General features: G+C 34.1%; 1 protein-coding gene across 1 annotated transcript in view; it reads left to right on the forward strand.

Moving 5' to 3' along the window:
- The first annotated feature begins 211 nt into the window (after positions 1–211).
- The window catches only part of LOC140136193 (uncharacterized), a 47,088-nt gene continuing 22,171 nt past the window's right edge, over positions 212–25,128 (forward strand). The window contains 3 exon segments of the mRNA XM_072157900.1: positions 212–500; positions 14,838–15,200; positions 15,203–15,268. Of these exon segments, the coding sequence (XP_072014001.1) occupies positions 389–500; positions 14,838–15,200; positions 15,203–15,268 (541 nt within the window). The 5' untranslated portion in view covers positions 212–388.

The raw sequence follows: 25,128 nt of genomic DNA on the forward strand, positions 1-25,128 counted from the left end.
CTAATACCATTCACTAAGTGTAGAAAGGCGGGCCTAATTACCACGACCATTGTCATATCTGTCAATTTCACAATAAACCCATTCCAAACTCAATGGGCTTTCACACGTCGTCAAGAGGGGTGGAAAAGCCTGATTGACATAAGTCAAACGAGGCTCGCTATTCATTCGGCTTACCTCGAGTAATAGTGGAGTACGCCATTGAGAACTTACACTCACAACTGCTGCAGGGTCTGTTTGGAGTATAGCGCAAAGCAAGACAGTAGCGAAATTAAGCCATTTTGAACCAAATTTGAGTTTGGTTTCCGCGCTAAATATATACACTCGTGGAACATATGCAGGATAAAACATAACCCAATTTGGTGCTTTTATAAGTTCATGTTTGTTTCCTATGGATCGTTGGAAGATGTGTTTACACAGTACGTTTACAAGGATGTTTCTTATAATATGGACTGCCCTGACGCATCTGTTGATTTCTCAAGCAGCTCTCGCGTATAATACCAGTAAGTAGATTTAGAATATCGTATTAAATGGGTGGAATATTATATTTTATCACTATATCAGTGAAATTCATCTCTTCAATTTAGTTGAAACCACTGATTTGAAATTGTCAGTGCGTTGTGTACTGTCTAATGGTCAAAACTGACGTTCACATGGAATGATCTATATAATAATTTATTTCACTCAAATAATATTAACTGATTCAGTAATTTTAGTATCGAAAATTTATATTAGAAGCGGGAGTTGTTAAATGGAACCTTGTATTTCGATATTTTCAACAGAGGTTTACATGCAGCAAAGCTCTTTTCTTTGAATAATCCCAGCCTGTATAGTTAAAAATAGATGTCTAATTTCAGTAACTCCATTCATTGATCATGCGGATGTCACTCGGGACGTGACTAAAGATGTAGAAGCGGGGTTGTTCAATTCCTTGTAGTGTTTGAATTATAGATATTGATATTATTTTATTCGGTGAAAACACACCTGTGTTGGAACATTTATTGATCACTGATCTTCATATAGTGATAAAGTACATTTCAACAAAGATCCTAAATTATCTGGTTTCAATTAACCTGCTCAAACCTAATATGTTTCTATATCATGATATAAATGTACAATACGTTTCTTAGTATCATAATGTACATTATGTAATCATGATAATGTACAATATGGTTAATGTACAATATGTTCCTATAGCATAATGTACAATATGTTTCTATATCGTGATGTTTCTATATCATATATAATGTACATTATATTATATATAATGTACAATATGTTTCTATATCATAATGTATACAATGTTTCTATATCATAATGTACGATATATTTATGTGTATTTATGTATATATTAAAATGTACAATATATCTCTATAACATAATCTACAATATATTTCAATAATATAATGTACAATATGTTTCTATATCATAATGTGCAATATGTTTCTATATTAAAATGTACAATATATTTCTATAACATAATATGCAATACGCTTCCATATCATAATGTACAATATGATCATAATGTACAATATGTTTAATGTACAAAATGTTTCTATAGCATAATGTACAATTTTATATGTTCCTATATAATGTACATTATAATTGTACATAAATAATGATAATGTACAATATGTTTCTATCATCATGATCATAATGTATGCGTATGTTTCTATATCATGTAAGGTGCAATATGTTTCTATATCATGTACAATATGTTTCTATATTATAACACACAATGATATGTTGCTATATGATAATGTGCAATATGGTTCTATATATCGAAGTCGTATTATCTTTACAACAAACACAGGAAACGTCAATATGCACAAACATTAACACAAACTTTAAAGCTATATTTATACTTTAATATTAACTTTTCCTGTAGTAGCCCTAAGCTACTCTAAGCTACTTTAAGTATTTGTAAATAAAACAAACGTCGATTTGAATGTATGCAATTTGCAATATAACATTTATGAGTTTAAACTGCTCGCTACAAAAACACACTCTTAACGATTGCACTTCAAATTCTTCAAATAACAGAGTTTGGAAACTGTTCATTGTGACCCTTTGACTATTTGTATTTGGTTTTTGTCCTATTCTAGAACGCTAGTATCCCTCGAGAAACCTCCTGACACGCTTTCCTTATTGTACACGAATAGGGCGGTCACAATCATGACAATACTACCCTTTTCTATACAAACCTTTTTTGTCATAAAAAGTGGCACGGAAAATGAAGGAAATAGAGAATGTATATACAGGGTATGCTTTTAATGGTCATATGAAGACTAATTTCATATACGTGGTCCTGGTTGAATATCTCCAGTGGTCCCTCTTGGCTTGTTTTGACACTGTCCTACATACAATGTATATGCATTTATTTTGTGACACACTTAATGGACAGAAGAAGGGACGTGATAGCATTTTGGGTGCATGAATGTCAGTTTGGCAGAGTTTTGAATTCCAACATGATCAAGCGAATTGAATGCACTTAGGTTTGGTGGCGCGCATGCTTAAGGTAGCGATTATCATAATTCAATTAAGCAGATGTCACCTTAAGGTATCTATGACAAGTAAAATGCTTTCAAATTAAGAAGCTCTTTCCAATTATCTCAAATTCAATCAAAAGTCCTTAAGCTGTGTTACTTATTTCAATTTAACAGATTAGTGGTATTCAAATGTATATCCCTCTTTAAAATAATACATATCGCACTGTATATTCATGTTTATGTTTAATGCATGTGTGGGGAGGGTTATTATAATGGGTGATGGTGATGGTACATAATAACATTTTAAGGGGTACTTACACCCTGCCCAATTTTGTGCCTATTTTTGCATTTTTCTCAAAATTAATAGTGCATTGGTGACAAGTAAGATATGTATATTATAGGGGCAAGGACTACAACTACTGCAATGAAAATTTTATTTCAGCACAGACAACAGTTGTGGAGTTACATTCAAAAATGAGGGAAAACCAATATTTAATCAATAAATCAATAACTACTTGCCTTGAGTTGCTGAATTTTTAGTGCAGTTTGTAGTCCTTGCCCCTATAATATACATAGGCCTATCTTACTTGTCACCAATGCGCTATAATTTATGAGAAAAATGCAAAAATAGGCACAAAATTGGTCAGGGGTGTAGTACCCCCTTAAACAACTTTCTGTCAAATAAATCTATAACATACCATACACTCTAAATAAAAATAATAAAAATACTCAATGTTGAGTAATAGTTTTTGCAGTGCATAAGCATATTTATTTGTTGCGAGCTGATAGCCATAGTTAAGCGCTCTTTGGTCATACCGTATTTCATTTAAGGGTTACTACACTGCCCAATTTTATGCCTGTTTTGCATTTTTTCTCAAAATTATAGCGCATTGGTGACAAGTAAGATATGTATATTATAGGGGCAAGGACTACAACTACTGCACTGGAAATTTTATTTCAGCACAGACAACAGTTGTGGAGTTACAGTCAAAAATGAGGGAAAACCCATATTTGATCAATAAATCAATAACTACTTGCCTTGAGTTGCTGAATTTTCAGTGCAGTAGTTGTAGCCCTTGCCCCTATAATATACATATCTTACTTGTCACCAATGCGCTATAATTTTTGAGAAAAATGCAAAAATAGGCACAAAATTGGTCAGGGGTGTAGTACCCCCTTAAGCTGAATATATTCACTTTAATACTTTTATAGTTTAAAGACATTTCAAAATCAAACAAACTATATAGCTTGCCCCATTACTCATGGAAAATTCCTGTTATTTGTCTCAAACCAATATAAAATATTATCAGACACATTTTGCCGTGTCTGGTACCCCCATTTCGAAGTTGGCAGAACTTAGGCCTATATCATATAGGGACCCTTAACCCCAGATGTCTATTTTCATAATAAACATTCACAAATAGACATTTCTGACATGTTTAGAGACGCTGGGATCGGTATTAATAATGTCAATCAAAAACGATATACCAGTGACATATCAGAATGTTAAATGAATACTAGTATTGGTTATATATACAAATGAGATTCCGTTTGTGATTTGAACCATTTTAACAACCTTTTGACATCGTTTTAATAACTATGTTTGAGATGGAATTGGAAACGAACTCTAAACGTAAAATATTGAAATTTCATTCTTTATGGAGCACGGGGGTGCCTGCAGTGATCACACGAATGAACTAAAATTTCACTCATTTTTGAAAGTGAATTGCCATTGAATCTTTGTAGAGCGACATTCACTCCTTAGGGGTGGTGCAATAATTATGTGTACCCCCGGGGTGAATTCTCAAAATGGTCTGCCAAAAATCCGCTTGCCCCCCCCCCTTTGGCCGTGCCAAAAAACCTTTGCCCCCCCTTTCGACGTGCCAAAAAACCTTTGCCCCCCCTTTTGACGTGCCAAAAATCTTTGCCCCCCCCTTACACATGCAAGATTTTTGGGAACCCGAATTTAAAACCTTAAATTGTCTTAACATATAATGCGAGCGCAGCGAGCAGGAAATTTTGCATATTTGAACGTGTTCGTAACGTTTTCCTACGCCTTTTTAGGGCGTAATATAGAAACGGTGCCCAAAATATCTGTGCCAAAATTGCTTGCCCCCCCTTTCGACCTGCCAAAATCGCTTGACCCCCCTTTCGACCTGCCAAAAATGCTTGCCCCCCCTTTTGGCCTGCCAAAAATCTTTGCCCCCCCTATAATTCACCCCTGGGGGGTACATAATTATTGCACCACCCCTTATTTTTATGCCGTTTTAGACCATTTTCATCAAATCCCCCTTGAAAGTCGCCTTGACTCCTCATGCCCTCCCCATCCCCCAGGCCCGTACGCAGGGGGGGGGGATGCGGGGTGCGACGCACCCCAAATTTGGAAAAGTATACCAAAAGTCCCAGAATTTCAGTATTTGCGAGCGTAGTGTTGGGATGTTAAGATATTTATTTATCTGAGCTTTACAGGGTAGCCCCTTTTGTTAGTACAATTCTAGACTTGTGACAGGGGTATCTCCATGTGATGGTTTAAGGGTCACTATACATGTGCCAGTTTTATTTATTTTCGGGTACTTTTTGCGCTTGCAGACATTTTTATAGAGTGATGCATCTTCACGTCCCGGCTTCATCCACTTTGTATACGTGGTTAAGTTTGTTTCAGGAGATAAAGTTATACGAATCGAGGGCGGGCGTTATGGCAATTTCCCCCTAAAAAGAGCCCAATGTTGGTAGGGTATTGAATTCCCGGGATTGCATTTACTGTATATAGAGACAGTTTTCCAGAGTCTGCTTGGAACAGATCTCCGAACAAAAAAAAAAAAATTCTTTCCCGCTGTGACCCTGCACTGGCAATATGATAAAGCGGTGTAATAATGAAAACTCAATCACCATGATTAACAATTTGCAATGTTGGAAGAAGCTTTGAAAAAAAATTAATAGAAAATACAAATCATATAGGTCCTACTATGGGAATTAGCTCAGCTTTGGTTTTAAAACAAATTCGGTAGTAGTTTACACAACCTGAGAATCCCAGTAATACGGTACAAAACATACAATGCACTCCTGAACTCTTTTAATTGTCATGCTGGTCACGTCGGGAAAGTTTCCCCATTGTGATAAAACACTTGTCTCGCTTGTTCTACCAAAGATGACAATAAAAAATAAAACACACACCATATTCAATCGTTTTTTCAATATTGAATTTTCCTAGATAGGACGTAGACCAAAATTTCACGCAGTGCACGAAATTGTGTGTGTACAGGGTGCCCTATTCATGTTACTTTATAGAGGGGACCTACGGGTCGAGGCTTTTTCTTCAATTGTTCACAATACATCTATAGTGTTGTGTTTGTTTAGTTGAGACGATTTAGCACAAAAGAACGGAATTGGAAATATTGAGGTGGGTTTTTAAGGGCTGTCAAATTGCTATAAATATTGACGTCTCTATCAAAATTGCGACTTAATAGGTCGTGTATTAATTTAGATGACTGTTGATGTACTCAAAGACATAAAATTTATCCATCTTCGTCATTCTGACGCGTGTAGAAGTTAATAAGTATTAATTTTGTTCTTATATTTTAACATTGGATGTCTGATTCTATTTACGGGAATTGAATCAGTAATTAAGTCATATACTTAATATTAATTTCGTGATTCTTTGCCAAAATTATGATCCCTTACGGCCCGGCCTTCAAACCCGCCCCCTCTTGTGGATTTATTGAGATTTCGGGAAACCTTTACCCATATAGCGGAATTGAAACCAGGTTGTCTACAAAAATGTAACACTTGTAAAATGATCCTAAGAAAACATATCAGTAAATGTTAAATCCCTAAAACAATGTCATATGTTGTCTTCTCATCTCCTCTCTTTTTATCTTCACTCTTAAAAAAAAAAGGATTCTAAGGACGGCTAGGGTTTTATGATTGCACAAACCCCAAAATGGTTTCAAAGTTTTTCATGGTATAATTCCAAGAAAAACTCACGTTTTCCATACATTATAACCAAAATTGGCCTTTACATAACCCTTTGTATGTCCAAATGGTTCTTTCTGGCCTTTGTGGAGACGTAGACGCCCCCTTTTTAGTTCGCCTACATACAGGATAGGTAAGAACCTTTTTAGTTCTACTTGGAACATATTTTAGAGTGAAGTCGCCTCTTCTCTCGATTTTATCTCCTCGTCTTCTCTCCTCTATGCCTCTGTTGATTTTCTCAGCTCTAGAGATATTCTCTTCGTTTTTTGTTTATTTTCTCATCCGCTCACACTCATAAATAAAATAGGGTCAAAATTCAAGCATTTGTAATTCATTCCTCCGGCCGATTGATAACATCCTTTTTGAAGTACGTATTATTTTACCGTAGCACTTGTAAAATAATCCATATCAATACCAAAAAAATAATACCATACATAGTTTGAGATTTGTTTCTCTTCCGATAACATTAATAATTTAAACGCATCAATATATTAAACCGTTTACGCGGCATACATTTCCAGTAGGGTGTTAACAAACGTTTTGATATCATGCAGAAAGATCTTTTAATATACTCAAAATCATTTCAGCCATGCATATCAGCAATTAATCTATACAACATTTAAAATACTCACCTTCATGGATTCAATATTCGAAGTGAGATATCATCAAACCATTCACGCAGAAATGTACAATAGGAATATGATAAAATATCTTGACAAGTGAGATATCGACAACAACAGCGAGAGGGAATAATCGCATTATTTAATGCATGCATGATTTTCTTAATATTTCCCAATAGATTTCATAAATCGTGATTTATACACGCGAAAAATGTGTTAAAATGTCCCTTCTTGACGGTGGTTGTGAATTTATGAAGGAAATGTAGGGCAATGTTTGGATAAATGCCTTTCGTATTATATCTTTGATAAACCACCGCTCATTTCATAATTTCTTAAATTTTAGGGAGCTTCTTTCAATTAGCTTCTATTTCAGAATAATTATGTTATATCGGGTTTCAGAATAACTTATAGAAAAGAAGTCACGTCGTGAGACAGTGGGAAGGGGATGGAAAGAAGGGAGTGGGAGGGAGATAGGAGATGAGATGAGAGGAGAAGAGATAGGAAGCTAGAGGAGTCTGGTAGAGAAGAGGAAGGGAGAGGATTCTGGTAGAGAAGACGGGAGGGGAGGAGAGTAGAACAGAAGAGAGGAGCCTGGTAGAGGAGAGGAGCCTGGTAGAGGAGAGGAGACTAGGAGAGGAGCCTGGTAGAAGAGAGGAGAATGGGAGAGGAGTGGAATCCGAGAGGTGTGAGTTACGAGTACGTTAGAGAAAAGTCCTGGAGAAAAGGAGAGAAATAGGGGAAAAGGACAGGAAACTGATGTCAGAGGAGGACAGAGCACGAAGAATGACAGGACAGGATCGACAAGGAAGAAAGGGAGATGAGGAATAGTTAAGTTGAGTCAGGACTACGGGAGTTAGGAGAGGAGATAATTCAGTATACAGGTCATATTCAGAGAGGGAGTGAACTATTATGCATGACACAGAAAGAAAGATTGTTGAAATACGAGCAAAAGAGGGAGAAAATTATACCATGCCATGACCCTCTCGATTACTCACGCATAATCATGAAGTTATACAGGGGCTGTCTTGCGCTATTAGCATGCTCGCAATTTCGACGCCACAAAAACCACATCTACCTCAGGTATATTTTTGCACTTAAAGGTAAAATGAATTCTGATGATACTGAAGATATTGATGCTCACTTAAAAGGAAAAATGAAACCATTGTACTCATCAATCGTGTACGTTCAATTGAAAATCATGACTGAGTCATACCGGTTGATATTGACATTTAATTTTACATCTGAAGTTCTTGAAAAATGAAATAAGAACGTTATATTCCGGTTTGCGTCAATCATGTGTTTTAATTTTAGAGCTACCGATATATCAGTGTTTGAAAATGTTTCCTCTTATTATTTGGGGAGACACTGGCGACATATGAAATGTCTTTTCTGAGTTTGATGTGTCATTTATGAAATGTGTTTTCAGTGAACTTCTTTTACGCACGCTTTTAAATGTGTTTTCACAGTGATGAACTTCTTACGTGTGAAAACGACCACTTTCGGGGTCCTCATTTTAGTGAAATTCAAATAGCAGATAATTTAACTGAACTGAAGAACTAACAGGTTTAGTGTTTTCTCAAAATCTCAATTGAAATTTTAGATAAAATGATTTTTATTTTTTTATTATCATATGTCATGAATAAAAATCAGTTCAAGGACGCATGAACTTCTATTTGGTTAAATGCCGTTTTAGATGCATCTTATTCAGAATTTAAAGGAAGAAATTAGCCTATTCCAAATCTTAACAAATTCGTTTGAAAAGGGAAACCTAACACCTTGCGCAAAGTATTAACGCGATCGGTGCGAATGCCCAGTGTAGATGACATATTCAACCTAAATTTTGGGAATAAAATATGAACATTTTCTAATTTGCATACAATCAAGTACAAACATGCCCGGTATTAGTTTTAGTGTTTCTTGAGACAATATAATTGTATAGATTTTGATTTTGTGATTTAAACATGTAATGGCTTATAAGTTCACCACCGTCCGTCAATCACTTTGACATGTTTGAATGAATTACCAATACAAGAATCAAGTGATGGGTTGATAACGCGGGGTTGATAATTGCAGCAGTGAAGAACTCTTCAAAATGTCACCCGTCATTCTGTTAATCATGCAGCATGTGTGGTATAATGAGCAATTGAAACAAGAAACTAGTCGGCAATGTAGGTTGTGGATGACACAACCGGTGTCTGTTTTATGGTCAAAAACAGTATTAATATGATCCTGTGCCATATACTGGGGTACACAAAAAGGTGGCTTTGTTACATTTTGATGTGCAGTTTGGATTTCAAAACACTGTCTCTTGAGTATTCCTTCACTTAGAAGATTCAATTAGGTCTTAAATTGAGGCTAATTTATTCTATATTACTCATGTTTTTATCCTGTTTTCAAATATTTTTCAATTATTTTCTTATGACGTTTGGCATGAAATGTGCCAAGGGTGGCTGAGGATTAGGGGAGGAGGATTAGGGGAGGATTCATATTGTAAATTTGATTTAAAACCCCTTTAAAAATTTGAATCTAGTAAAAAATGTCTAAATGAACTCCCAGACATCTAAACCAAGTGAATAAATACAAAAGTTCATTTAAAAGACCAATACTTGCTCAGAATGATTGTAAATGTGGAAAAAAGAGGTGGGGTTACATCCTCCCTACTTTGTGATTGTTTTTGCCCGCACTCTCTCATTTTTTAACCGATTTCCATAAAAAAGGTGTCAACATGCTCAGAAGGATGAACCACTTCAAATGAGATGTGTAGGTAAAATGTATGAACCATTTAATTTTTTTACTATGTAACACAAAGGTACCCCAGGTTGTGACACAGGACCATATACACTTCATATATATATCGGAAGTCAGAATCCATCTACATCAGTTGCCGGGATCAGTTGAAATTAAGTTAGATAAATAGATTAAAACGCTGTTTATTACAACACTGTATTGGTGAACTGAACAAACAGTTGCTTACAATATTTTTAAAACAATTGTTAAGGGGGTTAACAGACACCCATTGCATTTTTTTTTTGCATTTTTTGCATTTTGTGAAGAAATGAGAAAAAGAAATTGGACAAAGTGGTATGCAAAATGAAGGGGCAAATCTTCTCGTTCAATTGGTGGCATCAGTATCAATGACGCGTACATGCTTCTAATGGTATAAGCCAAAAGTGGTACATCACTGATGTTTTAAATTCACTTCATTTTGGAAAGCTTACTATCAACGGATTTCGTTAAAATTTTGGATATGTGTTGCTAACACATTAGGGAAATAATGTTGATATGTAAAATGGGAATAAGTGGTCCCTGATTTCTTTTATGACTTCATGAACTTGGTGCTCCACAACTATCACAAAACGAACCGGTTAAAACGCTTCTATTTTCAATGTCGAGCTATATTTTGTATTTTGAACTTGCGACACTATGTCACTGAAACTTAATTAAGCCATAGGTAACAGGTTACCACAACCACACTACAGCAATGTTGAAAAAGATTGTTTTTTTTGTCACATATACCACCATATTAGGTAGTTTTCCGTAAGCTTCATTTTTGTGATTTTGGTAACTATTTTATATTTATTTGCCCAATCCATCTCAACTAGGCAATCTAAATTGTACTCACCATTTACATCCCAAGGTATTTTAGTATATCCACCTCACACATTTCCATTATATATCCAATAACAGACAAAATATCAAAATTGATGCCTCATTATGACATGTATGATATCACAGACTATCACATGTATTCAAAATTGATGCCTGAATTTGACCTGAACCAATTGACCTATAACCTGACCTTTGATGACCTTATAGCCTTTTTTGATCTCTTTTCCTAACAACACATTATAGGAAGATACATACATGGTGTAGTATTAAATTGTCTATGTGGAAGAGATTAGGCCTATTTAATTTATTCAGTGTTATAATCAGTGAGTACATTTCTATAGATATAACAAAGGATTTAATGTATTCTATTCATGTATTCTACTTGGACATGTTCAATAGAATAAATTATGGTTTGTTATGAAACACACATCTCAGTTACCAGGATACAGTAAACAAAAAAAATATATAGGGCTAAAATGATTTTCTAAAATGGTTTAAAACCACTTTGTATGTAGAGATATTTTATAAGTTCAGGACATGAGATGATGAACATATTTATATACTTCATAAATTTGCAACAAAAAAAAGAAGATGGGTACTGATGAAAATCAGGGTATTATATCGCCTTAAAGAATTTTAACAACCTGTTTAACTGTTTTTACAACAATACTGCAGTACAGTCGTTACTCTGGTCGTTACACGAGTTGTTAAAACTTTTAAACAGCCTTTAAAGCAGTGTATCAAATTAGGCTACGGTTTATATTAACACATTTATGTTGTAATAAAATAAAATAATAAATTGATCAGTAAAAATTATATTAACTGCATGTCTTTGCCCGACTCATTTCCTTTGAGCACTTTACATAATAAAAAAACTGTCATTTCATAGAATAAGAAACCGTTTTATATCCCGGATTTCATATTTTCTTAATTAATGATAGAAAGATGACATTGCTAATGAGTTCATTAACAAGTTTATCTTTGTTAACCTATATCACAGGTTTATGCAATTATAAGCAATTCAAATTGGTGCAACAGTCCATTATCGTTAAAATGTGGTATATTTATGACAGAATATGTGCATGTCAAACACTACACTCTCTTTATACATTACATTTTCTGACACTGATGAGTAAATAGTTCTTATCATCTCATATAACGATTGGATCATTAATCTCAAAGTGCGTAGGGGAGGCATCGTGACTGATTGATGGGGCACTGGGAATGATGAAGGACCTTTCGTGTTTTTTTTGTTTTGTTTTGTTTTGTTTTGTTTTGTTTTGTTTTGTTTGTTTTTGGAATTTAGAAATTTTTCTATGGAACACCTTTTTTTGTTGAAAATTATTAAAGAAATTCAAAACAAAACACATACCCCGGCCTGGATTTTCGAAATTTTGACTGCAAAAAAAAAGCATCGCTGAAATTAACGCGGCTAAACTTCAAAAAAGGGACAAAATGACAAAGCAACAACAACAACAACAACAACAACAACAAAATTCAAATCGGAATTTTGATCAGCAAATTTCTTCTATATTTTTAGGTGTGCCTGTAGATTTATCAAGGCAAGTAAATGCGATTACTGGTCGTGCTGGTGGCAGAGTTTGAATAATTAATATTATTATATAATTTATGGTTTTAATGAATAAATGACAAAAGATATGGCAACATGATAAATCATGCAAAAGACTTTTAACAATGATTTGGTCCAAGAAAGTATAAATATATTTATATTCGAATTAAAGCTCAATAAGCCCTGGGGTCAAACCCAGGATATGGGACAACAAGAAGCTGACGTGTCGGTGGTGTGTGATTCAACACTTACCGTGTACTTGACTTATACCCGTCATATACTTCCAAGTAAAGCTTCATCATTGGCAGGATTCACGAACAGGTTAAAGGGACATTTAGATCATCCATTTATACAATATTTCTCCTAACTGATTCACCAAATAAATGTCAATTTGATAATAATACTTTATGCTTGTTTCATAACACATTGCAAATACCTTCTGTATAAGTGCACGTTTTAATGGTTACCCCATCATCCAAAAAATTGCATATGGGGTATGCCGGTAGTGTAGTTTGGGATTGACAGATCTCAAAATGCCCTTTAATTATGGGTGGAATCGTTCAGTGTTTTTTCTACTTCTTCTAATGACGCCGCGCCGTTGAGCTCATCCAGATATACAATTTGAATAACATGACGATGATAACAGGAAAATAAAGGTCCTTAAGCCACAGTTTTTAGCCTTGAATCTAATATTATTCATACTCTGTGATAATGATCATGATGACATCATGCATACAGGAAATAATGAACAATAACCAATGGTGTCTTTGATATAATAATATATATCATATCAGGTAATACGAAGTTACGAATATGACATGAATATTATAGTCGTGGTTCATTGTCCTAACCTTCTTCAATTTTATTTATTTATTTCAAGATCATTTTGGAATCTACAGAAGCAAACGTGAGGGCACTGGCTTAATTCCCCTAGGTTCAGATTTTGACATTCTCTCAATTGATCATAATATAAGTTAACCATTAGGCTTTCTCCTCAATTTTGAAGAAGAGTTGCCAAATTTGTGCAATATCTAGAGAGAATCGGAACTGGACATAAACATAAGAAATCTTCATACAAACGTGTTGTTCTCTAGAGAAAATATAAAAGAACACGGTGTAAGAATATTGCTATCATCAGTAGATAGCAGGATTTTTAAGAACGTTTTAAGATGTCAATACATGATAACTTATCTTACACAAAATAATACTGTACGGTATTATAAACATATCACATCTCAGCAAAAATGTATATAACTTTATACATAATATAACTTTTCGAAACTATTGTTTCAAATAAATAGTATGCATTATGTATTAACACAATTATAAACATCTTGCAAAATTAACGTTGTCTTCAGTAGATAGCAGTATTTATAAACACAAGATTTGAGCTATAATGGAAACTATTATATATACAAACAGTATGATGCATTTTACGTCATGGCAAATGATGTCTTCAGTAGATAACAGTATTTTGATTAACATAAAAACTTAGCTTATATCGCGTATCGAAACTATTGTTTTAGACCAATTTCTATACATGTATATTAACCATATTGATTTTAGCATAGATAGCAGTAGTATACGAACACACGAATATATCGAAACTTCTTTAACATGCATTATGTATTATATTAACACATATTTTAGCAAATGCTGTCTTCAGTAGATAGCAATATTTTACGAACACAAGAAATTATCATATCGAAACTCTTGCTTTGCACAGTGTTCATCTGTATTAATAGGCCCTATATCACATCACAATCTTTGCAAAAGCTGTCTTCAGTAGATAGCAGTATTTACAAACACAAGACATTAGATTATCGAATGTAATTGCATATATTAACACATGTTTAACACATTACATCGAAGCAAATGATGTCTATAATAGATAAACACGAGGACTTAGCTAATCAAAAGTATTTTGACACAAATATGCATAATATAATTATGCAAAACACAGTGTATCGTTAACGTTGACAATGATGTCTGCAATAGATAGCAGTATTAAACTATTAACACAAGAATTTTGCTTTATACAAAATATCGTCATGTATAATGTATATTAAAACATCATAATCTTGTGGCTGGTTTTAGTAGATAACAATATTTTAGAATCACAAGAACTTCAAGAAATGAGTGTTGTACGCAAAAACGTACACAAATTTATCTTATCAAATGTCTCTTCAGTAGATAGCAGATTAACTATAAATCATTGACAAAATTATATGATAAAACTGTCTTCCGTAGATAGCAAGACGGTATACGATTTGTACACATTTGTGCATAACAATGATAATATTGACACAAATGCAGTGCTTTTCATAGAACATTTGCAGGGTAACCATGGTAACTGTAGAAACAAATATTAATGAAATCGCCAAAATGCTATCTTCAGTAGATAGCAACATAATTAAGATTCAACGATATGGATTAAATGGCATTAATTATAAAGGCATACTACAAAGAGACGTGAACCTCGTCGAAGCGCGACTGGTTTACAAATGTATTATAAATTAAAGGTTTTTATAATGACTAATGATATGAAATATTTAAACTTCTTTCTTTTTTCTTTTACAGCTTTAGTCCAACTCGGCGCAGAAGAAACAGGCAGCAAATGCTGGCAGTACATTCAAATGAACGGCGGTCTAATCTTCTCACACTCCGGGTTGGATGGTTACACTGACAACACAGACTGCAAAGTTACGCTCATCACAGATCCTGGAAAAAGGATATATCTGCGATTTGAAAGTTTTGATATTGTAGATTCTATCAATTGCTACCAAGATGAAGTAATCGTGTATGACGGTCGACATTATGCTAGTCTCAAGTTATCTGGCGCCCCCTATGGTTTGTGTGGCTCTCCAGTAGATAAAGAATTTCGTGAGATGAGATCAACTGGCAATGAAGTGACTGTGCGATTCATAACGGACGATATACGGACTAAAATAAAGGATTTGTTATTGTGTTTGCTAGTTTTGACCCAGAGCCAGAGGAATCAACAAATCAAGGTAAAATTTTATATTTTTCAAATAAATAAAATAATATTTTATATCCGTCTTCTTCCTTCATGTTTGACGTTGAAAAATTGATATTCGCGAAGTTTTTTCATAAAAGCATTATGTATGTTATTTCAAAAATATGGTACATTTTTTCTTTTGAACTTACTATTCCATTATTTGCTTAATTTCTTAATAGGCCTATTTAAAATAATTTAATTTACATATCAGTATGGTTATGTTCTAAACTCGTATATTCTTCTTCTTTTGTCATTGTTTTACTCTTAGGTTTTACTTTGTTTTAATTCCAAAATCGCTGTGCTCTCTATAAGTCCCCCAGCTCGTTTCCTTATTAATTGTTGCTATGATTATAAACGACAAGATGGGGAAAGAAGGAGTCACGTTTCCCCTTTTTTTATATTTTTAAGTGAAGATGAGGAAAGAAAGGGAGGATATTGGATGATTTGGAAAATAAAAAGTAGAATCAGGGAAAAGAGCGTTTCCCCTTTTTATTTTAAAGTGAAAATGAGGAAAGAAAGGGAGGATATTGGATGAATTGGAAAATAAGAAATAGAAACAGGGAAAAGAGGCCGAGAGGTCTGTGTATAACACTGTCTTCGGGGAAATAGTATATCTGAAAATAAGACATAAGATCACATTAAGCATTACTATGTTCATCGAAAGACAATATCACTTGATCTGGCTGAGATCCCTGCGATGTTTGCCGTGATAAATCGTCTGCAGATGTGTTTTATTTTCTCAATCTTAATCCCATCTCGCTTTTCTGCATGGATTTTTGGCTTGCCATTTTATTCGGTCAATATTAATCCTATCTCCCTTTTCTAGACTTTCTGTGCGCGATTTTATACGGAGAAAAGAATGAAAATTTATAGCTTTCTTTTCAAAAATAGATATAAACAGACAATATAAAAGATGATTTTACAACTTTTTTTAGCAGTGATGATAATATAATCATCATCATTATCATCATCACTGCATCACCTATGTTATATTATCATCACTGCTGATGATGATAATGACAACGACGATTATGATGATGATAGTGATGAAGATGATGATGATGATGATGATGATGACAACGACGATTATGATGATAATTATGATGATGATGGCGACGACCACGATGATGATGATAAAAATAATGGTGAAGATGACGACGATGATGATAGATAATAATGATGATGAATTCCAACCACTTTAACTGAGCACTCTTAAAAACACATCTGGCACAAAAGTAGTAAATCAAGTTGTCATTATTTCATTTATCTATTTTGTAATCTACAGCACATTACCCGTAGATATAACCGATTTATTAATTTTGTCGTGCATTCGTGGGTTAACATATTCGAAACACATGCTTAACTCATTGATATTTCGCGCCCATTGCTAATGTTTTATGCCAGAAATAGATAATAATAATATCACCAATATAGGTGTATCATGATGACCTCTTAACGAGTGATCGTAGAGATTGATTCTTTCGGGCTTGGTAGCAATTCGAGCGATATAAAAGCTGTAAGCCGAGACTTCGGTTGTTTAGGCCGTATAAAATTAATGTTTTGGTTCTCGTCCAGAGGATTTTCATGAATTGATGAGGGAGGGAGGTGTTTTTTTTTTTTTTTTTCAATGTAAAATTAGCATTGTCAGTAGTTTTCGGTCTTCTCCAACAGTGCTCGAGGAAACAATGAGGCCCTTTTTTTTTTTTTTCAAATGTGAGATTCTGAGGGATAAACCCCTAAAATAAAAAAAAAAGACTTGGAAGTGATGCTTGTTCTCTAATAAACTTATTTATATGTATGAAGATTTCATAAATCATTCCAAAGGCGTAAAAAATTGAAATATCTAAAAAAAAAAAAAAAAATCTGACAAATCCCAGAAATTGAGGAGGGAGGGGACGAGAACCAAAATATTAATTTTACACGGCCTTATCAAGCCACTTTGAGAAATCCCGTATATTTTTGTGCCATTATTCAAAGAGTTTTTTTTTAAATTCGAATATAAACTTTTTTTTACTAAATTATAAAGAATATAATCCTTATCATGCTTATCCTGGCTACAGGGGAGTGGTCAGGGGGAGTCGGGGTAAATTACCCGCAAAAATTGTTTAGGGACGGTAAATACAAAGAATTAAAGTGTCATTATAATGACTAAAAATGGGACAAAAAATTGACAAATGGGACGAATGTTTTCGCCGCACTAAACTAAAGTCCACTGCATGTGAACAAAAAAGAAAGAATACATCAGGATTGTCAGTTTCTGATCCTTTATTTTGAGTAGTGTTGTTCTATTAAATATGTATCTGATGTCTCGAAAATGTATAAAAACCCACAATATAATCTGTTAATGTCGTACAATATTGTGAATCTCTTCTTTTTTTTCCTAGATTTTATCTTTCCTTTTGGTGATGTTCTTCTTCTATTTCCTCTTCTTCATTTCTTTATCTTTTCTTTCTCATAAATCATAATTTCATCTTCTTTCTTCTATTATTCTTTAATTTCTTTCTCGTTCTCCTTGTTCTTTCGATCTTTTTGTTTCTCCTCCTTGAGGCTGATATGGTTCGGAGTGCATGGGGGATGACATAGCGGTGGTTGCCCTCAAACATTGACACCAATTAAAGCTGACATACAAGAGGCATGGTATGGGATCTATAAAGGAGATTCCATAGACTTGAAATATGGGATGCCATGGCTGCCCCATGTGTATAATTTTTTCATGGGAGGGGAAAACGCCAAAAACTGTAGTTTTTATAAATGGCCTTAACTCAAGAACCGCAAGACCCGTGGAAATATAAATAGCGAGCATGTCTTATAAGATCAATGCTCTAAGGGGGTACTACACCCTGCCCAATTTTGTGCCTAATTTTGCATTTTTCTCAAAAATTATAGCGCATTGGTGACAAGTAAGATATGTATATTATAGGGGCAATTTAGGACTACAATTACTGCACTGGAAATTTTATTTCAGCACAGATAACAGTTGTGGAGTTAATACAGTCAAAAATGAGGGAAAACCAATATTTGATCAATAAATCAATAACTACTTGAGTTGATGAATTTTCAGTTCAGTAGTTGTAGTCTTTGCCCCTATATCTTACCTGTCACCAATGCGCTATAATTTTTGAGAAAAATGCAAAAATAGGCACAAAATTGACCAGGGGTGCAGTACTCCCTTATATTAAGGGATCTAAAATGAGCGTTTATTGCGTTTCGACAGTATTTTTTGTGAGACATGAGAGCACCTCAGACCTATCGAATTGCATTCTGAATACGAAGCATGTCTTTCTGATATCAAATAATTTTCATTTTTGAAAATCACAATATAATACAAATTTTATGACAAATTATAAAAATTTGATATTATTCAAATTTTTGATATATAACAATCCTCGAAGTAAATTATATAAATCTAATGTTATATTCTTAAAGTGTATGTAGCAGGGAGGAAAAGCCGACGGTCAATTGAAAATTTTGACCTTTCATATTGAAGATATGGATTTTTTTTCCAAAAAGACCTAATTTTTTTGGTGTTTTGGGAAAAAATCCATATCTTCAATACGAAAGGTCAAAATTTTCAATTGATCGTCGGCTTTTCATCCCACCTACATACACTTTAAGTATAAATCATCAGATTTCTAAAGTTTACTTCAAGTACTGTTAAATATCAAAAATATCAATTTTTAATGATTTGCCATAAAATGTGTATTAAATTGGGAATTTCAAAAATCAAAATTATTTGATATCAGAATGACATTCTTCGTATTCAGAATGCAATTCGATATGTCTGATGTGCTCTAATGTCCCACAATAAATACTGTCCAAACGTTCATACCCCAGCCCTTAAAAGTGCACTGTAAAATTTTAGTTAAATGGCTAAAACTCGAAAAATATGGCTCCCGTCATACCAATCGGCTTAACAATTTTCTTTTTCCTCCTTCTCTCTACTCCCCCTCCTCGTATGTTGTTGTTGCTGATGTTGTTCTTTGTTTGTTGCTTGAAAAAAAATTATACAAACACTTGTCAGTTCTATAAACCATTTATCGATCATAATGTTTGGTCAGCAAAAATTAAATCAACATTAGATCATTCCTCCGGTCATGAGAAGCTACACTTCCTCTCGTGGTGCTCACATGTAGTATCCTCTATAGGTTTCCGTAGCTCAGGGGATTTTGAAGCTGAAATCATATTACTCGAGCGTGAGCGCTATACCCGGGAGCGATTATGTTTGATCACGATTTGAACGATTCTTTCCAAAGCGACATGACTGTCATTCCAAGTAAAAAAAGAGAAGGATCTTTCTTGTTATTCCCTATATCAGATACTGCTTTTTACTTCGGAAAAAAGACGGACTTAATAATCTGCCTCTCAGGTAAAGAAAAAGTGTCTGCTGTGCTCTACTTGTACTCCAGAAAAATCCATGAAAAATACAACACTATATTTTGTTGGGATTAAAATATATATATATATATATTATCCTGTTGCCAAATGAACCATAGCTAATATGCCCAATCATTTGACTGCTTACTTGATCTTTTAATATTATGTAGGTTGCCACAGCAAATCTCTGTTTCATTTCTGGCACAGTGTCCAGCGAATCTCATCCTTTTCGTTTTCATTTCTTAGCACTTTAACTGGCAATAAAAGTCAAATTTTAATATTTGGCAATTTTTCTGGAAAAAGGGGCTTTAAACCTGCGTTTTAGGGTGTTTTTGAATAATTATAGTGATCAGGTCTTCATGGTCTTGTACAAACACTAATTTCGGATTATTCATTCTAAGTTTTGGAAAACACATTTTCTAATCACTTTTATAACGAATTATCAAAAGGATTATACAATATTCAAATTTAAGTAAACTCTTAGCCTATTTATCATGTTTATACTCATCGAGATTTTGAACGTTTCCTAAAACTTGTGCCAAGTCTTTAAATTTTGTGACATTAACAATATAAGTGTAAGAAAAAATTGCAAAAATATTAAAGTTGAACTTTTATCGCCAGTTAGTGCTATCTAATGGATTAGGATTTAGTTACAATTCATTTGGCAAAACAGGACATGTATATTGACTGCTCAGTGTCAGAAGTGGGTAAGTGCAATAGCTGCCATGTGTAGCTGCCATGTGTAGATGAGTATAATATACTGTGTGTAAATTGCCAAATGTTCACAGGGCATCTATTGCACTTACCAACTTCTGGCACTGAGCAGGCGATATTTGAAATCCAAATCTTCCGTATTTTTCAGGAGCCATGAATAGATACTACATTTTAACGTGGGAAGGAGACTCGCTCAAAAACACTTGTGTATCCCACGTGAGATGACAGTATCTGTTTCATAATTTATATACAGATACACTATTTGTTTATGGGAGACAGCGGAATGGGGCAAAACACCGAATACTAATTCCGCATCAATTCAGTACATCTGAAATCCGAACTGATCTTAAGTTACGATTAATCTTGCATAAAGATTTCAAATATAAAAAAAGTTTTCAGACATTCATGTCTGTGCATTATTTAATGATGGTCAGGTGTGAGCCCATTTCGACTAGCGCTGTAATTGAACATAGCATCAAATTGCGAATTTTTTACTACATTATTGATTCTGGTCGTCATTTTGGATTGACCATGTCCGCTATTTTCATTCCGATTCCGATTCTGATTTTGTTTATGTCCACGGTCCAACAAACTTGAATGAATGTCAAGATATTCACGTTCCAAATTTCCATAGCAATGTGTGTTTACCGGTCGCTGGGTTAACACGCATCGCATCATATCCCTTTACTAATTGGAAGTGGCTCCCAGTTTATATCATAATTATTGCGCGATCGGGCCTGGGGGTCGGTGTTAGTGATTGGGTGAGGGGATGGTACAGCTTGAATAATTGGTTCAGTGATCGTGGTGGAATGACTTTGGTATGACTCGATGAGTGGTGGGCGGAACCCGGTTAGCGCTCGTAATGCTCATATTTTTTCGCGATTTATATTTTGGTTTGCTAACTTACCAAGTTGTCTATTTTTCCCTAAAATTCACGGAAATGTTAAGTAACACATGAAATGCAATAAATATTTGAACTTGATATATAAATCAGTTTGTAGTTATAGGAAGTCTGCATGACAACATTGATTGGGCAAAAAAAAATAACCACCAGTAATTTGAACTAAATCTGTAATTCTTTTACCAACGGTTTTCATCCATAAAATGACGATCAAAGTAATACATCATTTTTGTATCATTACTGATTTCGTTTGTATAATTTTAAAATAACATTGAAACCCTATCAAAAATGCATTTAAGGGACATGAAATGTTACATCAACTGTAAATGCTATCTTACACATGCATGCACTGCATTACAGTGTCCAGTACTTGCATGCGGTATATCAAGCGATGTTTTCTTTTCAAAGCGGGAAATCTCCAATTTCCATAATCCTTAGAGTACATTTTTATGTGCTGTTTCAACGACCTATAACAAACCATATACCATGAAAGAAGAACGGGTGGATGGCGAGCGAGGATAACGAGTTAACGTCGTTTAATTAAACTGAACTCCTCTATCCAGTGATACCAAAATAAGTACAAACATTCCGCACATAATGTCGCTATAACGTCATAATGTTACAAGAGCATTGATTTTACTGTAGAAACCAATGGCGGGCCTCACCCCTCCCCCTTATGGTCATCTTTGACGGCCGGTCCTACCCCCGGGAAAGGTGCTGGGGTAAAAATGTTATCACTAAAATGAGCGCAAAGGCTAGATCTACGATTAGCTTAGGATGTTTGGGCGTAAACATGTGCCATTTTTTTTCATGCTATATAGATAAAAAATTTAGGGGTGGGGGTAGTAATATTATGAGTAGTTTTAGAGTTTAGCTGACTCTGACAAAAATCATTATATTTTGTTTGAACTTTCGGACTATTATACCGGCAACATATAAATAGAAAATTCATAATGTTATATGAATTAAAAGGAACAAAAGAATTTTTTTGATCTTTTGTTTTATAATTTAATAGATTATTATACGAGGGACGTCTAATTGGAAAATCTTAATTTTGAAAAATTTATATGAATTAAAAGGAACAGAACAATAGGTTGATTTTTTATATTTAATTTAATAGTTAAACTAATGTGCTTGTTATCTACGTTTATTTTTAACGCATATTAGATTTCCGCAAATTGCCCCAGGTCTCGCTGATACGGTGTATTCTATACACATACGTAAAAACATTATTCGAACACAAAAAAATGCTTGAGGAAATTTAGATTCAATGAAACATGTTTTTGCAATAGATTTAATAGTCAACGATTTTGACATCGGACAGATGTTTTGTTCGCTGGTTTTGCTTTAAACAAGCTCGGAAAAATCCTAGTGTCTTTAAATGACCGAAGAGGAAATAGAGCGAAGACGCGATATAAAACCATAGTGAACCCCAAGCGTTTGCATGATTTCACAAGCACAGTATATAGTAACGTAATTCCCGTTTATTATTCAGATTTTACAGTAAGATCTTATACCGTAAGATAATGAACATGCATTTTCCAATAATTATTTTTATTATTATTATTATTATTATTTTGATTCACCAAACTCTTTCCCCGAACCAGGCCAACCAATAACCCCGTCGACTGAACCGAGACATGTCCTTGACGGTGAATAGTACAAATTTAATATGGTTTATATATAATTTTTTTGTAAAGTTATTTGTAGCAAAACGATATGTAATATAGGCTATGACCGATTGCACTTTCATTTAAAAATGATATATAATTTAAAACCATTACAATATTAATGCAAATGATGCAAATATTCTATACAAGAACCAAAATATTTCTCGATTTTCAATCTTGTTGCTACGAGCGTATGAACAAGTTAACTTTATTGCAGTGTCACTTTGATTTAGAATTTAGCTTCGAGATGCATGTCTTACATCTCTCCCATGCACTCCTCTCCTCCCTCTCTTTTCCACTCTCATTCCGGCTCCCTCTCTCTGACTCTCTTTATATATTTGTTTTCCCACTCTCTCTCCCCTCCCTCTTGCTTTCTTCCTCCCTTTTTCTTTTCACCATTCTCCCTCTAGCCCCTCTCTCTTTCTGCCCTTTCTCAAATGATGGTTCAGACAAGCTTTTACACCAAGGCCCATTTTAAATCCAACATTGGGCTTAACAAACTTATAACGAAATGTTCTTTGCAGTAAATTTATACCCTCCGTATTCCGAAAAGCTGATATTGCAAGTTCATTGTCTTTTTGTTTTGAAACATCGCTGTTAATGCACACTGGGGAACATATTTTCCAAACAATACGTATGTTACAAATGTACACAATCGTGATAATCCTAATTTACTAAGTCTCCTGCGTTAAAACTGATATCGTTAATTTAACATTAGTCCCCGAAGGAAAGAAAAAAATCTATTATGTACATGAACAAATGAATGAACGAATACACTGCAAAAAGCGTGTTTAGGAATTAAACACTTTTCTTGCACCACATTCTAAACATGCTTGATTCCTAAACCCTATAGTGACAGCCAGCCCTGATATATAGCTACTAACCGCTCCATCTCGGGGGCACTTGACGTGATGGGGGTGTGCAGACAGCGCACTGCAAAAAGTGTGTTTAGGAATTAAACACTTTTCTAAACACTATCTTGCACCATGTTTTTAAACATGTTTAAATGCTACACATGTTTAGGAATTTGATGGGTATGTGTTTAGGAATTTAACACATGATGTTTTGGAATTTGACATTGGTTTTTAGGAATAAAACACTTTTCTTGCAAAACGTTTCTAAACATGTTTGATTCCTAAACACCAATGTCAAATTTCCTAAACACAGTCCATCAAATTCCTAAACATGTGTAGCATTTAAACATGTTTAAAAACATGGTGCAAGATAGTGTTTAGAAAAGTGTTTAATTCCTAAACACACTTTTTGCAGTGTACAGAACTACAACAGGATGTGGTTGTGAATAGACAGACCCAGTTTTTAATATCATCTACGAGTTGACAATGATATCGGCATCTTAAAAGCTTACTGACACATTTCTATCGGAATAATTCAAGTCGTAGTGGTAACATTAAAAGCCGGGATTAATAGGTCTTACAATTTGTTATAAAAACGGTTTTTCTAAAATATTTTTTTCACACTTATCTAATTCCTTAGCCATGTTTTCTTTTCTGTCGGTATAATCAGTCCTAATGGTAACGCTATGAAACGTCTGTAATCACACAAAACAAATATTTTAATAGTAAATTTGACCGTTCGATATCATCTGCTTTATTTTATTGATAGCATAAGTGCATTTATATGTAGGCTTATGTACCAATATTACTCTATACTAAGCCTGTATCTTTTTATTATCAAATTTCTTATACAGACAAATGACATTTCTTCAATCTTCTTAGATTGTACATATGAGCCATCTCTCGTCGGTTAGTTTTTTCTGCTCGTTTTATTTTCCAATACGAATATCGGCAAATGCGAAATTAAAATATCGAAGTAAAATATCGATCTGTTTTGTTTGTTGTTTTTGTTTTTAACTTTTAGCAATAACAATAACGTCCTCTCAGAGGTGCCAGAGGTGGGCGTGATTCGCCTCTTGATGAATAAGTCTTTGGGCCACATTCTGAAAATCTCACTCAACATTTTAGTATTAAAAAGTCCTGTGCTTCTTCAATTCAAATTTTTCTTAAGGTGGCACGCAGGATCCATAAAAGTGAGGAATTTTAGACATTGTTTTGTATTATATCTTTAAAAGTAATGATCATAGTAAATAAAAGTATAGGCCTACATAGAATACAAATATGCAATTTATTGTCAATTTGAATACTTACGGTAAGTTGTTATGTGGTGGACTGAAAA

This window comes from Amphiura filiformis, chromosome 16, assembly GCF_039555335.1.
Source record: "Amphiura filiformis chromosome 16, Afil_fr2py, whole genome shotgun sequence".
Lineage (NCBI taxonomy): Eukaryota > Metazoa > Echinodermata > Ophiuroidea > Amphilepidida > Amphiuridae > Amphiura > Amphiura filiformis.